General features: G+C 41.5%; 1 protein-coding gene across 20 annotated transcripts in view; it reads left to right on the top strand.

The window, feature by feature from the left end:
* The window catches only part of CREB5 (cAMP responsive element binding protein 5), a 416,039-nt gene that overhangs the window by 308,907 nt on the left and 84,793 nt on the right, over window positions 1-22,339 (top strand). For all 20 annotated transcript variants that reach the window (XM_067042425.1, XM_067042419.1, XM_067042426.1 and 17 more), the window contains one exon: window positions 948-1,058. In XM_067042425.1, the coding sequence (XP_066898526.1) occupies window positions 948-1,058 (111 nt within the window). The remainder of the gene's footprint in view (window positions 1-947; window positions 1,059-22,339) is intronic.

The raw sequence follows: 22,339 nt of genomic DNA, 5'->3' as shown, positions 1-22,339 counted from the left end.
AGACGCCCAGGCTCAGCGGCCATGGCTCACGGGCCCAGCCGATCTGCGGCATGTGGGATCTTCCCAGACCGGGGGGCACGAACCCATGTCCCCTGCATCGGCAGGCGGACTCTCAACCACTGCGCCACCAGGGAAGCCCTGTATTTACTTTTTAACAGGGACGCACCCTGGAGACAAAAAAATGCCAGAACTCAATTCAGATATTTGAATGTTAATTCTAGACACTAGGGCAGGCCAACAGCACAATGTGGGGCATTGATCATGAGTCTTCAGCACCTGACTGCTTTCTTCACCTTTCCAGAGCCCTAGCCCTGCTGTGAGGCCTAAAGCTGCTCCTGTGTAGTCAGAGATGGTTAACAGGAAAGAGAAGGTGTTCCAGGGGCAGCAGCTCAGATACCTCTGCTGGATCATTTTGATTGTGGTCATGAGTTAGAGACAGGATGACACGTCATCTTTAATAGGGTGGCTTTTTAAATGAATTTTTCCTTATTGCTAAAATGATTCACGTTTCTGTATAAAATTTAGGGAGAACAAAAAAGCCACAGATAACCTGAGATAACCATTTGGTATATTCTGTATCCTTCCAGCATTTTTCTATGTGTATGTTATTCTGTGTAGCTATAAACATAAGCATGATGAGTAGTATTTGGAGTGTTCTCAAAAGTGGAAGTGTTGCATACTTTTGTTTGGAAACGATCTACCATGACAACACGTAGTTCTCTTTGGCATCGGGAGTATTCTCTAGAAGGCGCAGCTTTGGATGATTCTTTGATGTGCTTGAGTTCAAGGCTCAGGAGCATATTGTTTACCCTTCAGCAAACCACAGGCTTTGCCGGGAGTTATTCACAGAAATTCTAAACGATCCATTTGAAAAAGAAATGCAGCTTTGTCTATGACCTAGACTGCCTTTCTCAGACTTCTGATGCTGTTACTTTACTTTCTCTTAGATGGAGAGACAAATGTCAGTGAACTCCAACCTCCTGGGAATGCAAGGTCCAAATCTCAGCAACCCCTGTGCTTCTCCCCAAGTCCAGCCAATGCATTCAGAAGCCAAAATGGTAAATAACAGTTATAGTCATCCTTTTGTTATTTCATGACTTTCTCTTTCTTTTGATTTCTGCTCTGACTTCCAAACTTCAGTTAAGTCAGGTAGATGGCTCTGTCTTTGTTTCAGTGAATAGGTCTTTCTGTGGAAAAGCTGTGCAGAGCTTGGCTCTCTCTTTGAGGCTATTTGTTACTGAACCTTGGCGTCGGATGCTCATATAACAAACATTGGACCAGCATGTGGCCTTAGTGAAAGGGACTGTTGGAAGTTTGGGGAAATCCATAAGGGTTGAGGAGGGATGTACCCAAGTATATGTATATTTGCTCAGAAAGTGAAATTAGCAAAAACAATCCAGAGTTTCTCTCCTTCGAGGTAGTCACAGTTTCAATGCCACTCTTCCTGTCCCCACGGCCCCCAGGACAGACATGTGATTTTTAAGCACATACTACTATGAAAATATTTTTCAGTTTCTGTTACAGTCATCAGATGTGACGTTGAGCTGAAAGGACCAGTACCTTGTTTTCTCACAGGGTCACTGCAGCTCATACTGAAATGTGTGATTTCAGGTGACAACTTCAGTGACTTTTAACGTATGAGACTGATGTGCAGTAAGGTCAGTCAATCCAACCAAAGTGATAGATTCATGCATTTCTATTCTACCAAATATTAATAAAAGCAATGCGTGTCGATCTTGGCCACATAAAGTAAATTTGCTCGTTGTATTTAGTGGAGTTACTTGAAGTAGGTCATTTGGTTTTCGTACAAATTCTGACACCACAGTTAGTAAGGTATCAGATGTCAACAAAATACACTGCAGCAAAGTTTTTAGTATCTGCTATTGGATAGATAGCTTTTGCTGGAAGTTGGAGAGTTACTTGGTTTGCTGACTGACAGCGTTAGGGACCCTGTCTAATGGCTGGTGTGAGGATGTCATTGACATCTCTGAAAATTAGCCATCGATACCCAGTGACTTCATTTTCGATGGCAGCAAGTTTTTTTGGCTCCTGCTTTGGTCACGTTCTCTTGGAAACTTCACTCATTTCACTTGCAGCTTCTCAGCCCAAGGAAGCAACTGAACTCCCAGTGTTGGCTACCTTGGGCAAGTAAAATCTGTGGTTGGGAGAGTTCTCTTTGCTGTGCCACAGTTCCTGTGACATGCCAGATGGCACCGGCACCTTCAGCAAAGCTCGTTAAATCTTTTTGGAATCGGCAAATATTTTTTCAACTTAAGCCCTGCTGAGCCAAACCAAATACTTGCTGGCAGAGTAAAGTCCAAACTGGCATCTGTTTTGGAGACCAGAGTAATGCCATTTACATTCTTTTAAAGAAAAATAAAAAAATGAATTGTGACGATACTTAAGAAAAAAATAAAATTAAGTTATTCATGTGTATGAATAAGTGTTCTGGGTCTAAGCATCAGATGCTACTCCTCCAACTGGATTATTTCTGAATCACCTAGTTTAGTTCAGGGTCTGTATCCCTTTTGAGGGACCTCCCAGACAAACTTGAGGTAGATTCTCAAACACAATTCCAAACCAAATTTCCCTGCAGTTGGGTTTCATTGGATTTTATGCCACCACTTGACTCTGAAGTGTCCTACCCCTCTTCTTGCTGGCAAAGAAGGAAAATGCTTCCGAAGGGAGTACAGGTTTATAGTTATTTATATGTATGAAATAAAAACATATGATATGGCAGATTGATAGTGAATGATATCAGCAGGAGACAAAAGGGAGAATTGGGCTGTACTTATACAAATAGTGTTACCCTGTAAATGTTCATTGAGTTAAATGTTGCGCAGGCATACTACTCTGCTGATTCATGTTCTACGTGAATGAATATTTCCAGATCCATGATGTCTGGGCAAACCAACAGTATCATGAAGTAGATACAGCTTTTCCCCCCTGCTCCAAACTCCCACGCCTAACCCGGGTATTGCCAATACAAATATGGATTACTGTCAATCCAAAGGGAAAAATTGTAATATTGGCCACTTATATTTTGGAAGAAGAGCATTTACCTAGTATCTTGGAAAAGCGTTAAGTGAATGACTTTTAATACATTACTGAGCGTCCCTATTCTGATTTCTGCTTGCTTTATTCACTGGAGAAACCCGTTATTGCCATCTACCAACCGTACAATATTTTCCAGCAGCTTTGGTTTACTTAGATGAAAAGCTTTTATAAAATACAAAGTAGAGAAGAAAAAAAATCTTCCACAATGTTAATGTCAGCCAGAGCCTCCCCAGGTTTCTCAGAGCTGTGGGCTTTGTTGTTCTATGCCTAATTTTCTTCCTGTGTAAGACTAGAATGGATTCCAGATTTCAACTAAGACTCTGGTTTCGCTGTTTTCAAGGACTTTTCCAAAGGTCACACATGGGCTATTGTGATGCAGGCACTGTGTGGGGTGTGTTCTCAGAGCACAAGAGAAAGCAGAGAGCTGCCTGGGAGGTGTTGCCTACCTCACAACGCTGCAGACCCAGTCTCCTGGGAATGGTGCTGTCAGAGTGTCCGCTTTACACTCTCTCTTGGCCACTGACAATAGCCATCATCCTGAATCTCTGGGGAAACTCAGAGGTCCTCAAGGTGGACAAAAGCTGTAGACAGGATTACTTTACAGGTACAGTTTTATTAGAAGCTGTCTGACAAGTGATGGCTCAATAGAAGACATCCATTTTCTTTGCCCCAAATCGGTCACTTCTATTGTGGAAGAGAGCAAAATAGGTGTCCCCAGTAAGCTCCATCTTGCATTAACCTGCAACATCTTAAATCAAAACCATACATGTTCTTCTTTTGATTTAATGTGTATTAGTATCAAGCAGTGCACTTCAATGTATTGTAATCACATCTGTCCAAGCTGATTTGATCATAAGTCTGGCAGATAATAATTTAATTTTATGGATCTTTTTCTGAAGAATTAAGCCAAGAAACATATAACTTCACAATTATGCAAGTGAATATGTGCATATTGGGTTTTGTTTGGGAGTCAGAGCAGACTCAGAGCTGTGAGAGCCTTCCATCTTTCTAACCACACAGAGAGATAGGCTCTTCCTTCCAGATCCTGGGATCGGTGAGTGTCTTCCCTGAAAATGGGGTCGGCTAGGAGGAAATTCACTGGATACCTGATGGACAGTTTTAATACTCAAAGGGGAAAGGGAGAGAAAGAGGAGGATGAGCAGAGAGAAGTGGAAAAGGGGAGGAAGAAGGAGACAGAACAGGTAGGAAATGCAAGCCAGACTGGGACCCGTTTTTCTAGCCTTTGCTGGGTGTGAGTGATTCTGCAACGATGTGGATGTGGTGCTCTCAGAGTTATGTAGATTTGTGTTCGTTTCTATGTGAGAATTAGACCAATTCTGTCTAACTTTGAAAAAGGTTTTCCCTTTCTTCTTTTTAAAGAAGTCAATAATAGAGTTGGAAGCTAAATAAGGGGTGGGGAGAACTTGTCCATACACCTGTCTTGAGTTTCATTAATGATGAGATGACAACTATCATATTGGAACTGATGAAAATGAGGACGGCATATAAACAATAATTCATGGAGGGCTCTGGCCACTCTGCCCAGATCCTACCTTCAATTTGGATAGGGATAGGAAGCCTAGGAAGTATTGATACCAGTGAGAAGGTATGTATAGCTGTGACGTGATTTTATTCTCAGGACAGCCCCATAACAAGGATATTGTCCCCATTTTACAGCTGAGGCAACTGAGGCTCCAAGAGGTTAAAAAACTGGCCCAATGACACATCACTGGCCCAATAATCACATCATGACTTAGCAAAAGCTAAAGTCTCAGACTCTAATGACAAAGCTTTTCCATCACAACATTGACCCTTTGATAAAAATACACAGCTTCCAGGTATCAGTAACCAGAGGATTAAATCAAATTCTTTTTAGGTGAATTTATATGTACATACTAATGGGAGACAAGGATGGCAAGGATAGTTTAGATCTCCAGATAACCTGGAAAAAAATGTGGAGTGGTTGTTTAGTATGGAACTTACCTCTTGGTTTAACCAGAGCTCTGTGGCTTCACTGACTGCTCCAGCCTCACTGCCTCTTATTCAAACACATTTTAATCATGACATTTCTTGTTTTACATGTGTGTCTCCCCCACTTGATTGATTGGAAGCTCCTTGAAAATAATCCTTGCATTGTGTAAGCTCCGTGTACTGAGAAAGGCCCCATGAATGAGAACTGAATTTAATTGAGTTGAGTTGAATTAAAATTATGAGAAGGAACCAAACCCTAGCCCTGGAAATGAGGGTGAGCTGGAGTGAGGAGGGGGTATGGGTGGGGCTAAGAAGGAGAGGATAAAGTGTGTTAAATGTTAAGCTAAGTATTCAGCTTGTAAAGAGTAGCTGACGACATTTGATGTGTTTGAAAGACATCTAGAAACAATATCCGTCATATTTTTTCCTTGAGAGGAAAGCAGTATGTCTGTTCCTTAGAAAACAGAACTTGGAATATCATTGCTCTCCTAGGAATTGAGCGCCATCAATACTAAATGCTGTTTCTTCCACTGTGGTGGATTGATTGTGCTGTATTTTGGTTACCTACTGTCCATACGTCATCCACAGTTAGGTTTGCAGTTTATTCAATGAAATACATAAATATATACATTAATGAATGAATGAAAGAAACCAAAAGGATTGAGGGTCAAGACCTTTTAGAGATGGAGGGCACTTAGTGAAGAACTTGCCCAATTCCTCGTTTCACAAGTGAGGATACCAAACCTGGTAAAGGCTTAGCGAGCTCAAGCCATCATTGAAACACAAAGCTGGGCTCCAACAAAGGCCTTCATGCTTCTAGCCAGAATTGTGCTTTTTCCACCAGCTGTACTGATAAATTACTAACAGTGCTTCTCTTTTTGGCTCATGGTTTCCTCCTGGCAGATTGGCAGACAAGAAAACTGGGGTGGTAGAGTGAGCAACCCATGGTTAAATCTCTACTTTGTTTTGAATGTCAACCTGGGTGTGTTTGTGTTTGCCTTTCCCCTCCCTCATTATCGAGCTGGATAACTGTTTGCCTACAGTGCCCCTTGGCCACCCACTGTCCAACAGATAAATCATCACAGAGAAGCCTGGCTCCATATGGAGTGGCCTGGAAAGTTTATACACATGAAAAGACAGTCTCCAGGTAACATCTCTCTGGCACTCTTGAGAAATGCAGTTCTGCGATTTGCCTATTTGCTCTAATCATCCCCGGCTTCACTTCCTAAGTGTCCAGGAATAAAAAAAGCAGTGAATAAATAGGCTGTCTGCTTCTCAGGAGCTTTGTGGAGAGGCAGGAAATGCTGTTGACTTGACAGACACTCTCTTCTCATTAACTTTTGAATCATGCCAGCAGCCATGTGTCCCTGTAGCCAGTGATCAAAGCGCGATGATGGGCTGAACAAAGATGACCACTCTTCAGAATCATTCTCCCTCAGTGCCGTGAAAAACCACTGTCCAATATGCAGGTGGATAGGAATTAGGTAAGATTCTATGACAACAACCACGAAAATCTAAGCTGTCACTAATGTGTATGATGGATCTTATTTTAAGGGCAATTTGCCTTCTTAAAATGCCATGGTAGAAAATAGTAATTGTTAACAGTAATTAATCACTTGTGTATGTGGCAGAAATTACGTTAAGCATCTTGCATATATTATCTCATTTAATCCTCCAAACAATATGCTTAGGGAGGTACTGTTCTTAATCTCATTTTATAAATGAACTGAGAGGTTGAGTAACTTGTGAAGAACAGACAAGCTAGTAAAATATGGTGCTGGGATGTGAACCCAGGCATTGGGCCCTTGGTCCTGACCATAAACCATAATGTTTTGCCAGCAGTGGGGATGATCGTCCTATGATTTCATATTAGTAGAGCTCTTTCCAAATTGCAAAGTGCTTCCATGTACATTGTCTCCTCGGAGCCTCGTAGCAGTTCTCTAAGGTCAACAGGGAATTATTACTATCCTCATTTTATAGACACAGAGAGGTTCTAAGTGACTTTTCCAGCATGATCCAGTGGCATAACCAGGCCCTAAGCCCAAATCTTCTTTGATTTTTTTGTTCTGTTTCTACTATATCATGCTGACCCTGGAGTCCCCATGATAACTTATCCCGAACCAAAGCAAGTTCTTATAAAAGCAAAATTCAGTGGTATTAAAGTATCAATAAGATGAAGCTCAAATTAATAGCTAGGCCCAGCCACCTAACTATTAGCTTCTCTAGTCCTCATCATCTAAACACCAGAGAGAAGGCTGATTCATATATCTGTCTGGCCAAGACAACTGCTGAATTAAAGAACGAAAAGCAACAACACAACTCTAAGAGCTAATAGAAGCCCTGACTCCTTTCTCTTGGCTGAAAGTATAAACTTTCATATGCCATTACCACTTCGCCCATTTAAACTGTAGAATGTTTAATTTCGGAATATATTGTGTCGAGTTTTTTGGTACAGTGTAAGTGATTAGATTATGAGATCACTGATAAGAGCTAGCAACCATGTATTTATATTTCTACAGAACAGAATAAATTCCTACAGCATTTACATTCCATGTGCTGATCAGGATCCCAAACACATGGGATTATACATTTGATCATATTTGTTTTGAAAATGAGAAATTGAGAGATTAGCAATTGCTTATGAATCACCAAATTCCAAAGCAGGAAAGGATTATATTGGCAAAATTCTTTCCTTTGAGAAACAAAGGTCTGAAGTTCAAGTTAACAGCTGGTCTAAGGTCACGAAGTAGCTAATTAGCAAAAGAAGGGGAATTAGAACCCAGATTCCAGGTTTTCAGTTTATAGTACTTCACTCCCCATGTGCTACAGTCAGGAGTTGACAGAGAAAGCCATCTGCTGTTTGCTGTGATAGTGAATTTTCTAAGGGAGTGTTTCCTGAAGCATTGTCAGTACCTGGGGAGAAGAGGGTCAATCAGCTTTTCCCCTTTATGTATCCAATGGGAATTGAAGTTCATCATCAGAATGCCTGAAGGAATGGGTCCAGTTTCTATAATTCTTCCTGAGACTTGGGGGTCTTGACGTGAGACCACTAAGCTTTTCTGCTTGGTCATCCAAAGCATGGATTCATGATAAGTATTGCCTCTCTTGGCACCCAGTACAAACTGACTTGATTTTGCCTGCCACCAAGCAAAAGTAAACTTCCCACTTCTCATTGCTGTGTTTTTCGGGGACTGCATGGATCTTACTTGGGCTTTTGGAGATCTGTTTCGTTCTGGTGTGAAGTGGGGACCGAGCTCTCTGAGTACCCATCACAAAGTGGTATTGAAATGTCCCTTTTTCCATCGGCCCTCTCTGGGCTCTCCCCATCTCCACCCTCACCAGCGTGTCTGCGCACACACATTCAGATAGTCTCCTAGGACTCACTGTCTTCCCAGTTCTCTCTCTTTCTCCTTCTGCAAGTATCCACCCTGTTTTGGTAACCGTGGCAACAGGTGAAATACAATCCCAATATTTGCTTGCTGCCTCTGTCACCCAGCCCAGCACGCGCATCGCCGGCTCTTGTTTTTGTGTTTGTTTAACGTTCCCAAGCCTGAAGTCAGATGCATCTGGGCAAGGACGCCAGGCAGGGTCGGTCTGGTTTGGAACACCCCCTCTCACACAGTCTTCAGGCACGTCTTCTTTGTGTGTTTGTATACGTGTGCGCAGGTGTGTTTCCTTGTCTGCTTTGGAACGTTGTGCAGATAAGTTCAGCTTATATTAGAATAGCCAAGCGGGGAAAAAAAGGAATTTTACACATCTTGTTGCAAGGAAGTTCTGCTCTGCAGAGATATATTTCGGTCTTTTTCTTGGAATTTATGTTGCTTACACTTTCCAAGATGTTTGCCAGCACCGCTATAGTAAGGAAAGTTTGCTTTGCACTTTGGGATGATGGTCTGCCTTGAGTTGGTTTTTTATGTGGCAGGTACAGCAGATCTGTCAGAAAACTTGTGCCTTGAGAGGGATGGAAGGGGGGGGCATTGGGGAAGATAGAGGAGGCAGAGTTTTCCTAAAAGTGTGGCATTTTTCTTTTGTTAAAAAAAATAAAAGGGAGAATCCAATCTTCAAATCCAAAACCAACCAAGAATATATTTTTCCTGTTGGTATCCTTTAAAATGGTCTTTCTATCCCCTGTTTGTTTGAAAATCTAGCTGTACTATATAGTATTGTATATTTTATATACTTTACTTGCCTTAGTATAAGATGAATCATTAGGTTCTCAGAATAGATGAGTCTCAACAGTAAAAATAAATACATCAAGTATTTTTATTTTGAAACGGTATTTGCAATCACCAGAGAGAAGATGTGTTTAAGGAGGATGAAAAAAAAAAAAAAAAAAAAAAAAGGAGGATGAGATTTTCATCCAACTGTGGCCTTGGATTCTAGAGATTAGAAGTGCAACCAGAGAGGCAAGGCAGTAACCTGATTTCAATAGAGAGCCAGCATCTGAAGAATAAGAGGGAACAAGAGTGCACTTGGGTAGAATTTCAGAGTTGGCAAGTGTTTCACTTGCACCCTCTCGTGGAATGTGCTTCTCCCTTTTGGCACCTCCGCATGGGAATGTGCCCATGTTTCCAGGGTACCAGTGCTGTGTCCCTCCCAGCCTCTCCTGCTTCACTCAGCTCCTCGCACCATGGTCACTCTCTGAAAGCCCCTCCCAGGAGGCTGGCATTTTTCTGAGGGCTTCTGGCTGCCTTGCCTCTTCTATCCTATTTCCTTCACTTTGCAAACTGCACTCCTCCTTTTTTACAAGACTTAGCTCAGATGCACATCACATTTACTGCAGAGTCTTCTCTACTTCCTCAGGTAGACAGGAGCCACGCCTTCTGCTGGGGTAGACTCCATTTGCACCTTGTTTATCTATTCCTTGTACAGGCTTTATTACATGTCATCGTCTGTGTACCTGCCTCACTGCCAGCCTGTAAACTCCTTGAGAACAGAGGCCAATTTGTTGCCATGTCCCAGGGCTGGCATCTTTCCTGCACGTTCTAGGTGCCCAGTAACTGTTTGTTGATAGAATGAAGGAAAGAAAGTCATAAACCAATTTAGATGGAGATGGTACTTAATATGCTGCTCTACGCTTTGGGCTTTTTTTTTTTTTTTTTTTTTTTTAAAGTTCCAGGGATAAGGTAGGACTTAACTCAGATGATTGATTCACCAGTGGTAGAATTTCAGGACCCATGACAAGTGGGTGGGAGAGAGATATTTGAGCAGGTGAGAATCCTTCCCACAATTTCCCAAATCCCTGCATCGGTATCTGGGGGCTCTGCCAGCCACAGCCAAGTGCAACTCTGCAGAGAAGCCCTGCATAAGACTTCTGGTTTATATCCTGCTTTTGAAAAATTTCACATGATACTATGAGCATTTTCCCATATCACTAAATATCTTTTGATAACATGTTAATAATTGTATAATTTATCCTATGGCTATCGCATAAAAATTTTCACTTTATTTCTATTTCTGGGTATTTAGATTTTCTGTACTAGAAATAACCTTTTGTTTGGAAAAATAAATCAAACAAAAAACTGATCTGAAATTATTTAATTATATCTTTGATTATTTCCTTAGGATAGATTCCTAGAATTAGGATTACCAGGTCAAAGGGAATAAACATCTTAAAGACTTGGTATATATACTGCCAAATTTCTTAAAATTTACACTTATTTTCATTCCTTCCTGTAACATAGGAGGACATCTATCTTATAGCATTTTCATAAGTATTAAACATTCTCATTTTAAAACAAAATCTTGGCCAGTTTTTGTTTGCATTTTGTACATTATGGTAACGTTATAGATCTTTTTTTTTTTTTTTTTTTTTTTGCGGTATGCGGGCCTCTCACTGTTGTGGCCTCTCCCGTTGCGGAGCACAGGCTCCGGACGCGCAGGCCCAGCGGCCATGGCTCACGGGCTTAGTTGCTCCGCGGCATGTGGGATCTTCCCGGACCAGGGCACGAACCCGTGTCTCCTGCATCGGCAGGCGGATTCTCAACCACTGCGCCACCAGGGAAGCCCTATAGATCCTTTTCTATATTTGTTGGCCACTTGATTTTCTTTTTTTGATACATTTCTGTACTTTCATGCAATTTTTCTTCATTGGGGTGAGTATTGGAATACAGGGAACAAATGATAGAGCAGGTTATCCTCCCTCTACTGCATTTTTCAAATTCTTAATAATTAGCTGGCTTTACTACCTTACTTTACTAATTACATTTTTGTTTCTAAAACTCAATGCATGTCTGAAAATATATTTAGTAGTTTTTTGGTGTTTTGTTTTGTTTACATGACTCTTTTGCTTGGATGCACAGTGTTTTGAGGGTTTAAAAAATCTCCTTCAAAGGGCTTCCGTGGTGGCGCAGTGGTTGAGAGTCCGCCTGCCGATGCAGGGGACGCGGGTTCGTGCCCCGGTCCGGGAGGATCCCGCATGCCTCGGAGCGGCTGGGCCCGTGAGCCATGGCCGCTGAGCTTGCGCGTCCGGAGCCTGTGCTCCGCAGCGGGAGAGGCCGCAACAGTGGGAGACCCGCGTACCACACACACACAAAAAGATCTCTTTCAGCTTTCTGATTTTTATAGTTATTCAGCTGACTTATTGCAAAAATGTTGGCTTCCCTAGGAATATGAATGTGGCTCTTCCACATTTTCTGTGTTTATCTAACCAAGGCTTTGTTTATTTAAATATAAACCCAAGTATCTCAAATAAACTGAAGATATGTTTGTGTCCCTCACACTTATCTGAGGTAGATTATATGGATCCTGCTTCATCCCACTTATGAGAAATCCATCTCTGACCATTTTTATTTCACCAGCCATGATGGAAGTATATGGATTTATATTGATTGAACTTTATCATTATTACTCGATGGTCAAATGTCACTGAATCCATTCTCAAGCAAGAAAGTTAAACTGAAAATATAAAATAGCTTAATTCCCATGGGGTGATATTAATGGAGTATTATTTTAAGGTTGAGTGAGTCTTATGTTAACCAGACTGTAACCTCCTTACTAGTGCCTAGGCCCCCTCAGGGGAGGGATCTGACTACCTAGCACACAGTCGGCACAGAATGTCTCTTCGTCAAACCAATGAATGTGAGTCAATATATAATAATACCAAACACTCACTGAGTTCTGATCATGGGCCATGTGACCATGTGATTTTCATGTTATGACGATTCAGTGAGGAACTGCACATAAAGCACTGAGACTAGACATTTACATGTAATTCTCTTATTCCATCCTCACAACTATCTTATGAGGTAGGTATCCCTGGTTTTTGTTGTTGTTGTTGTTGTTGTTGTTTGTTTGTTTTATTGAAGTATAGTTGGTTTGCAGTGTCATGTTAGTTTCAGGTGTACAGCACAGTGATTCAGATTAGATAGAAAGATAGATGTCCCTGTATTTATAGGCAGATTAGCTGATGTTCAGAGGACAGTGTCCAGGATCACTCAACCAGCAAGTAGCAAACTGAAGATTTGAACCCTACTCTGAAATCTGACCCTTCCATGCTGGATCTCTGCTTTGGCAACCCAAAAACAACACTGTGACTGGATTCTAGTAGGGGTAGAAGCAGTGACAATTAATTGGCAAATATTTATTATTAGTATCAACTGTGCACTAGGCTTCCTTTTTTTTTTTTTCCTTCTTCTTCTTCTTTTTTTAAGCAGTAGACCCCTGACATTGCTGAGCACTAGGCTTCCTTTTTTTTTTTTTTTTTTTCCCTTCTTCTTCTTCTTTTTTTAAGCAGTAGACCCCTGACATTGCTGAGAGTTTTGCCTGGCATTGCTGTGAATCCCCAAACCCATGCAGGTAGTACAGCACATCCCTGTACCCAGGACAATAGGCAGAGAAAACCTCATTGCAGCCCTGACCCTGGATGGAGGGCCAGACTGACAGTATTCCTGCCCAGAACTGTGTAGCAAATGTAGTTTAAATCTGCACCCCAGCAAAAGTTCAAATTACTATAGGTCCTGGAATTTGAGGGTTATTTTTTAGTATTTGAAACCTTGAATGTTAAATTGGAAAATACCAAGTCTCTGTGCCTTTAACGATAATGTTAATAATGACTGATAGCTCATATTTTAAGATACCTAGAACATTTTCCCACCTTTCACACAGAGGATCAAGCTAGACTCTTATGGGAGCCACAGCTCTCAACTAGCATTAAGAATAAGATGAGTTTGCTTTTTGTTTTTCTTTGAGAAGTAGAATGAACCATTGGTTGAGAACAAAGACCCTACAATCAGACTGCCTGGCTTCAAATCCTAGCTGCAGGACCTGCTTGCTTAACCTCTCTGTTCCTCGTTTTCTCATCTGTAAAATGAGGATAATGGGAGAGCCTCACTTATAGAGTTATTTTCAGGATTACATGAGGTGATACAGGGAAATCATCTGATATAGTACTTGGGACACAGTAATTTCTCTTTCTCTTTATATATTATTTTCTTTCCTTTCCCCCCTACTTCAAAGGTTACTTCTCTTTCTTTTATTGGTTTAATTCATGATTTTTAAAACATACTTGTACAAAGTTCTCATAGAAGAGAAAACTGAGACTAAGAGAGATTAAGTACCTTACCTTTGATCATTCAGCAAAGCTGTGGTAAGCTCAGTTCTAGAATTCAACTCCCAGTTTTGATTAATGCACTAAATTACTCTGCTCTTTATAGGGACTTAGATATGAAAACCCCTGGGAGTTACACAGCTGTTGCTTTGAATTCACCAATTAATTGAAATATGTAAGAATAAAAATGACTTTTAAAATAGTTAAAAGCTTATTTAAGAAAGCAGAGCTCAGTGCAGCATATTTTTGAATCTCAAACACATGTTCTTGTTTTATGGTTTGTTAGTTCACAAACATATGAATATGAAAACATTTTATAACATTGAATATTTTAATGTTAAAATATTAGGGCTAAAATTACACAAAAGATGAAAGGCTCACCAAGAAATATATATTAAATTCCACTGCCTAAAATAGGCTTTCACTATGTCTGTACAAATTACTTGAAATTATACAAATATTTGGAATATGTCTAGCCACGAGACTCAGCTATGTACCCGAAAATGACATGAGTGGTGCCATGCCAACTTTTGGCATTTATTTTTTTTCCAAAACACCTAGGATCATTATTGGTTTGAATGAGAATTTCCCTTATGCTCTGCAAGTGGGTTTGGAAGAAATGCTAGTGAAGGAGAACTTCCCAGTCCCTTGGATGGAGGTGGTTGAGTCTCTAGGACATAGTTAAGAAGGCTCTTTGCCAACATACCCTTTGGAACAGCCATACCCGTGATAACAGAGTGTGAAGACCTGATTATTTTCAAATCTGATGAATGAGTCCAGCTGTTCTGTAGACTGGTATGGGGTATGTGAGAACATGGGATCACAGCAAAAGCATGTTTATCTCACTTCATCATTGCAGTGAATTTTATCTCCTGGGGATTTTCTTAAAGAGCAAGTCTGGACAGTCATGGCTTAATGACCAGGAGCTCTACAAGCTAGTTGTTCCTCAGTTCCAGTTATGCAGAAGACAGGGCCTGCATTTGTAAGGAAAGATAAGCTAAAGAGCTGTGCATGTTCCTTAGACAAAGATAATTTGTCACATCACCACCATTAATCTCTTAGTTCCCAGATCACTTGGTTCCAAGATATCTGCTTTGTAGATTTATTATATATGTAGAAATGTCTCTACCAGTCCACTGAGCCATCAGTTCCTTTTTTCATCCTTTCATTGAAAAAAATATCGAGCCCCTCCAAAATGCCAATATTATACTTGGGCTTTGGGAATAAAACTGTGAATAAGACATAATTCAAGCCTATAGGAGCTTACAGTCCAATGGAGGAATCAGGTAAATATCTAGACAACCAAGTATATTGTGATAAAGGTTATGATAAAGGCAAGTGCAGAGTTTGTATCAAATCCACCTTCACGGTGATGGCACTGAGACCTCCAGAGTGGCTCTCCAGGAAGACCTCTTGGATGAGTCAAGCTCCTGTGCTTGCTCTTCAGCACAGTGGCCACTAGCCACATGTGGCTACTTAAATTTTAAATTCATTAAAATAAAATTAAATTTAAAACTCCAGTTCTGAGTTTCACTAGCTGCATTTTAATGTTCAGTAGCCACATGTGGCCAGTGACTTACCATATTGGACAGCACAGGTAAGGAACATTTCCATCATCGCAGAAATTTCGATCCAACAGCACTGGTCTCAGCAGATCGGAAGGGTGAGAAGGAAGGGTTTTCCAGGGGGAATAAATAGAGTGACCAGAAGCCTGGAGATACTAGAGAAGAGATAGCATAGGAAGTTAGCTAAAAAAAAAAAAAAAAAAAAAAAAAAAAAAGAAATTTAAAACATGCATGTATGTATGTATTCGTTCAAGAAGCATGTATTGTTTATGCTACAGTTATGGATTTTGCAAAGACACAATGCCAGCCTCTAAATAACCTGTATATAGTGAGCAAGGTTGGGGGAGGGGTCGTAAAAATTTACCAAAAACTGTATTTGAGTTCAAAAGAGAGACTGATTATTGGGGGTCAGGAAGGAGACTTGAAGGGTCAGGCCAGTTCAGTCTTGACTGCTTTTGATCTGGGTCTTGAAGAGCTGTTAGGATTCAGACAGGGAGGTAGAGTTAAATTCCTTACCTTGGTTAAAAAAACATTCGAGTTTCGTCCAGCGTTAGGGTTCCAGCAAGCAGCTGAGAAGCCGAGGACTCTCCCCACCGGCATATTCATTAATGTCTTTCTCGTAAGACTGCCGTTTGTACAATGGGGAGCTTATTTGGCTGTGCCAACTTACACGGAATAGTCCCCCTTCTAAATGGTGTTAGCATGGATTAGTTTAGGGAAGCTTGAGCCAGATATTGTTTGCAGTAGGTGGCTGAAAAAAGGACTTGGGGAGGGAGGTATTAAGGATTATGCAAATCGCGGGCTGATATGTAGGCTGGCAACTGGAGACTTCTGTAAAAGTAGCTTTTATATGCCACTAGTTGAGGGAACTTGGAAGCGGTTCTAGGCATGTTATGGGCAGGTGACTTAGGCAGATCCAATGAAAATAACAGTAAACAACCATGTATGTATATAAATTTTATTCTCAGAATTGTACAGTCAGATCTCATAAAACTCACCCCTGGCCACTTATTCCCTGAAGTTAGAGACAGTGAGCACTTCCCTTTTCTGTTTGATATTTTTCCTCTGCTGGGAGTGTCTACAAAGTGCAATTGAGTTCTTGCTTATCGAAAAAGCCTCTTGGCTTTCCATTTCTAGGACTGTGATGAGCTTTGTTGTTTGGGAAACACTGGTCACAGAAATCTGTTTGAAGGAAGAGATGGATTCGAGGGATCAACAGAGAAAGGTCTCCTTAACAAAAACTATTCTAAAGTGTTCTGAGACTCACGTGGAGATCCGGTCTTTAGAAACTGTGTAAAATGGTGAACAAGATAAAAGAAAAAACAGTTTTGTTGCAGATCCCTATTTAAAATCTCCTTGCTATTTTATCCTTTTTCAGTAGAAAACCATTTCATACGTCTAACTCTTAAGAAAATGAAAAGGTAATTGCAAAGATGGCATGAATGGTTTGGGAGAAAAGGAGAATTTTTTTTTCCATTATCACTTGGCAAGTAATTTCTAAAGTTTACTTAAATGTAGTTTGATATTTATTCAAGCAAATGAAACTTAAAAGGATAATATTCTATCTGGATTTTAGGCTTTGAGCTTCTCAAGACCAAGAACACACTATGAACACATTACCTGGCCACCCAGTGGATTTTCTACACACTTGTTAAAATTAACAGATTTCTACTTGACTGAAGGTTGTTGAGTTACCAAAAGTTCTGTAGGGTGGGGCACATTTCAAAAGGTTTGTAGTGCTGCCTTTGGAACTCCAAGGTGGATCTTCTGCAAGCAATTCTTCTGCCTTTAAGGCAGGCCTGACTCTCACACAGGACTGGTGTTCTCCAAGTGTGTTTAAAAGTCAGTCATTCAGAACTCAAAACAATTTTTTTCACAAGAAATGTCAGAGATGGTTACTTTCCCAGGGCTGCCCACAAAAGCCTTTTATTCCGTAATGTAGCTAAAAGAGTCTGTCTACACGTGTTGAGAGAAGAATGGAGTAGTATAAATAGGGCTCCCCTCCCACCATCACTGGAGACAGTGCTTTTTAGTTGCTGTAGGGGCAGCCACCTGGGCTTTACTGAGAAGGAAAGGAAACACGTTTCTCTCTGAGGGGAGCATATCCCTGGAGTCGTCCCTGGTATGGGCTCTTGTAGAGGGAACCTCTACAAAGCCAAGATGTATTACTTTTTAAAAAAGACAACTCAATACCTCCAGAATGAAGTGTGTTTTGAACTTTCTCTTCTTTTATTACCGTGAGCTCCATTATGGCTATTTCACACCATTACTGGATTTAGAGACCAGAGAAATGATGATTATACACCGTAGAAATCAATGTCCCTAGGATTCGTCATTAGCAAAGACAGGCATCTCCTACTGGCTTAAGATATCGACATTTTCATAGCTCTTAAAAATAGCCACAGTGCACCGTTGTCACATTCGATTGATATATTGTGACTTTTTGATGTCGGAGCAATTGATTGATTCTTTTTAGCACCAAAACCAAAGACAGGAGTGATGGAGATGACCTAGAGAAAGATGAAATCTTCCCCTGCCAGGACTGAATTGATTGAAGCGATTCTATATGCTTACTTCATCTTAGACAACAAGCCCTTCATCTCCTCCTCATCATTAAACACTACCATTTTCTAACATTTTTGTCCACCTAGAAATTATATCTATGAGTTCTTAAAACATAAATTACTACCCTGCCAACCGTCATTCACCTATAATGATACACTTGGAAAAGTTTCAACCAGTATCACAGACTATTGCTTTTTCTTGCTTTGCTTTCAGTATCTGAGAGTTGAGACTTGGATGAAAGTTTAGACCCTAAAAGGCTGTGGTTAGTTTTCCTTAGTGATCAAGGCTATTTTTGAAAGAAGAAAAAAAACAAACAACAAAAAAAAAACAGACCTGGACAGTAGAACACTTAGGAAACAGTTTCTCTATTGGTTTATTGAGCTGCCATAACAAAGTACCATAGACTGGATAACTTAAACAACAAAAATGTGTTGTCTCTCAGTTCTGGAGGGTAGACGTCCAGGATCAAGGTGTCAGGAGGGTTGCTTCCTTTGGAGGGATGTGAAAGAAGGCTCCGTTCCAGGCCTTTCTCCTTGGCTTATAGGTGGCCACCTTCTCCCTGTGTCTTCACATGGCTTTTCTCTGTGTGTCTTTGTCCTAATCTCCTCTATTTATAAGGAAGGACATCAGTCATATTAGATTAGATCCCACCCATAGGACTTCACTTTACCTTAATTACCTCTTTAAAGGCCCCATCTCCAAATATAGTCACATTCAGAGGTACTGGGGGTTTGGACTTAAATGTATGTATTGTCAGGGGAAGCACAACTCAGCCCATATCAGTTTCCAAAAGTAAACTGAAGATTACTTAAACCTTAGACTCTTAAAACAAAACCCTGACCAGGACCCTGTGATCGGCCTTTGCAAAATCAAATCTCAAATTCGGACAGAACTTCGGTGGGAACCTATAAAACCCTGCAGTGTCAACTTGGTCTCTCCAATTAAGAGCTCTCCCTCAGTAAACATAGAAGCTTGCAGATTGGTCCACTTCTGAAGCTGAGCTTCAGGGCTGGGTTAGGGTGATGGAACAAGAGAGGTGCCCGGGGTACAAATTTAAGAAAGCACTCACTCTTAGGGTTGTGCAAATGATGACTCGGCACTGATGCATTTGCACCACCATGAGAGTGAGGGTCCCCTTAAGAGTTGTGCCCTGGGTACCTCTCTTGCTCACCCCAGTCCCAGTGTTTCTTCGGAGGAAGGACAAAGCTGTCCCTATGTCACATTCACACGGCTCTTTCAAGTACATCCTGGCAAACATCTAGTGTTTAAGTGTTCTCAGAAGTCACTGAAAGTGTGATGGACAGAGGTTGGGGGAGGGACTACGGGTCCTGAGTCCTCACCTGGCTGTTAGTGACAGCCACGGAACCAGGGATAGCTTTTGAGGTCCCTGTGCCGTATCTCCACACTCATGACCCAGCGGCAGACTTGCTCTTGTTTGGCCATATTCTCAGCCATGTACTCAGTGGCCTAGAGAACAGCACGGAATTTGGGAAGTGGGTCATTGCCCCTTTGCATGAGTCTATGCCCAGCTTAGAATGTGCTGAGATTCTGGGTATTGTATCAGTGCCCCGGCCCCGTCTGAAGTGCCCGGCTGTGTTCTGAGAGCTGAGAAGACGCACAGGCACCCTCACCTCTGCCCGTGGCTGTTGCCTCTGCCATGAACTTGAGAAACCTATCGGCCATGGCAGAGCGGAGCCCCAGGGTCCAGAGCAGAGGTGGCCACGTTGGCTTGGAGCTGTCTATAGACAGGGGAGGAGTTTCCTTCTTGCCCCCTTCAGTGACTGATCTGACCACTTAAACAATGCAGATGTTCTCCTTGGAGAGGAGGCATGATTAGCGAGGCAGTGAATGCTGCTGTTTAATAAGAGACCAGCAAGGACAGCTCAGTCCAAGGCTTTCAGGATTAACATTTTCATGCTACCCAGGACCCTCTGGCTCCCCGCTTTTGCCAAAGAACTTGCACTTCCTTTTAGAGCCTGAGGGAGTACTCCTATAGAAAACCCAGCTTCATGCTAGCTCAGTGCCTTGATGTGAATTTGTAGAGCCTGACTAAACATTTCCTTGTTCTGAGAGGAAGATAAAAACGATCTCTACCTTTCCATCTAACTATTAAAAATGCACTGTAGAATTTCCTTTACAAGTTGGTCTCTAAGGAGATGCAAAGCTAATTTTCCAACAGGCCCCCTCTATTTTAGTGTCCCATTAAAGTTTCACCAATAATATTAGTGATAATAAATTCTCTAGCGACATGAAGGGAAAGAAATTTCAGTACAAGGGCAGTCTGCCTGTAACTTTCTCATTCTGTCCTGCCATGTGGAGCTGCGAGAAAAAGTAGGTTCAACATGGCATCCATCTGTAGCAGACCATTTTAACACCCTGAAGGCTACTTGAATTGTGTCTTGGGGCTAAATTATCTTATCTGAGACCTTGCTGCTCAAAGTGGGGTTTCTGAGCCCACAGCATTAGCATCACCTGGGCGCTGGTTGGAGATGCAGGATCTCGGACCCCACCTTGGACTTACTAAATGCAAACCTGCATTTTAAAAATATGGTCAGGGGGGTCAGAGGCATATGAAGGTGAGGAGAACTGATCTAGGAACTATTGAACCTGAGGAGATTCTGGCCCAAGACAGGAATATTTTGAAGTATCCACTTTACCCAAAAGCTGCTAATTAACTTTAGCAGTTCTGTTACAGAAGATGGTTTTTTCCTGTCAAGTCCTTTTGTAGTTGGTCCCTGACTTATCCAATCTTCATAAGGCCTCTTCAGTTTCTAATGAAGCTTAATTGATTAGCTCTATTTGTGAAAAGCTCAGGCCCTAGTAAGTACGTGCCCCCACTGGGTACACAACTAAATAGTTTATGAGGTAATTCGTATTTTAATGTCTTTCCTAATGAGTCCTTTCAGTAATGAAATCCCCTGAGAAAATGTTACTGGTTTACAGACATTTCTTAGGATTCTACAGAGGGGAGACTGATGGAACTAGAAATTTTAGGCTCCAGTGCAGAAAATCGTTTCAATTCAAACCAGGTCTGATTTTTTTTTTTCTCAAGAAAAAATTTTGTACCTTTTTTTTCATACCTTATTTTATAAACTATTTTTATACTTTATTTTCTAAGCTCCTATCTTCTCAATCATTTTCTGCATTAGAAATAAGATTTTCTTTCCTGAGGCAGTTCTAGAACTCCTTACTTCTGCTGTAAGTGAATAATATGAGGGCTGCCAATGTGTATCATCTTATATGAACAAGAAGGGTAGATGATGGAGAGGAAGAGAAAAAGGGACACACACACATGCGCACACACACACACACACGCACACGCACACGCACATAAGCACCTGGTCGGTGATTTGATGGTCTTTCATTGTATTTTAAATATTCTCAGCAGCATCATTTCTGTAATAGACGGTGAATGCATCAATCATAACTCATTAAGGCTAAAGCCAAAATGAATCCCATAATGAGAAAGAAGCATTTAGAACTGCAAAGTGGCTGAACAAAAAGACAGTTATCTGCAGCGTGGCAGAATTCTATCCAAAGGGAGGTACAGCCAGTTCTCTTTAAGTGAGGGAGGCAGCAATGTCACACAGGTTTGCTGGCAGCTGTGTAGAACCTGTCATGGTGAAGGGACTCACCTTCCTGTTTCCACGACAGAGCAGAGAGAAGACACACGCACTCTTAAACCCTAACTTGAAGCCAGATATCCAGGCAAGGAGGTCCAGTCCCAGCGCATTTTTTCCAGTTTCATCCTCTGAGGAAGGTTCAGGTGTGTTCTGGGCTAGCCTGCTGACATGACACCTGTGGCCTGTCCTGTAAATGATGGAGAGGCAAAGCTTGGCCCTACTTTGCTTGACACAAAGATCAAGGCCTCCCAGCCTGTACTGGATGATGAAAAACAGCCTTTGTTTACCAGTTTTGCCCTTTCATTTGTTAATAGCCCCCCTTCCTGAGGGAACCAGCTTTCTTACCTGGATCCAGGAAATGGAGAAGATCCTGAAAGGTGTGGGGAAGGCCCTTCTATAATCAGTGTTCAGGGTGGTGTGGTTCCTCTAGGAGAAAAGCCAGCACAATATGACAGGGTCAGTGGATGTATTCCAATTGGGCCTGTGGCCATGTGGCTGGCTTTGGTTGATGGTTTGTTACCTGATGGCGTTGGATAAGCAGGATAAAAAATAATGACTTAATAGGCCATGTTTTAATAACATGTCTATAGGTCACTTGGAACAGGGACAGTGAAGAGCTGAAGCGGAGTGTTTTGTTTTCCTACAGCCTGGACCGCCTTCATGGTAGTCTAAGCAAGTCCAAGTCTATATAAGCCACATTTAGTGGTAAATCCCTAGAGCTGTGGGTATCTTGGGTTTTTATGAATGAGGCAAGCAAACAGATGTGTAGGATCCCTTTGAAATCCAAGTTATAACTCTGGTTGTCATCATGTGAAAGAACAATGTGCAGGTAGGGGGAATCTCTTTACCTGAAGCCAGAGTTGGTGATTTTAAGGGCAGAGACTGCATTCTGAGCATGACCCTATTGCAGCGAGAGAACATGTATCCTAGCCAAAGAGGATGAGTTACTAGGGCTTAATGTTGTGAAACAAGAAGAATCCCAGAGTTCTGAGAAGACTCTCCAAATGCCC

This window comes from Kogia breviceps, chromosome 9 (assembly GCF_026419965.1).
Source record: "Kogia breviceps isolate mKogBre1 chromosome 9, mKogBre1 haplotype 1, whole genome shotgun sequence".
Lineage (NCBI taxonomy): Eukaryota > Metazoa > Chordata > Mammalia > Artiodactyla > Physeteridae > Kogia > Kogia breviceps.
The sequence above is the reverse complement of the archived record's forward strand: the minus strand, read 5'-3'. Positions and strand labels throughout refer to the sequence as shown.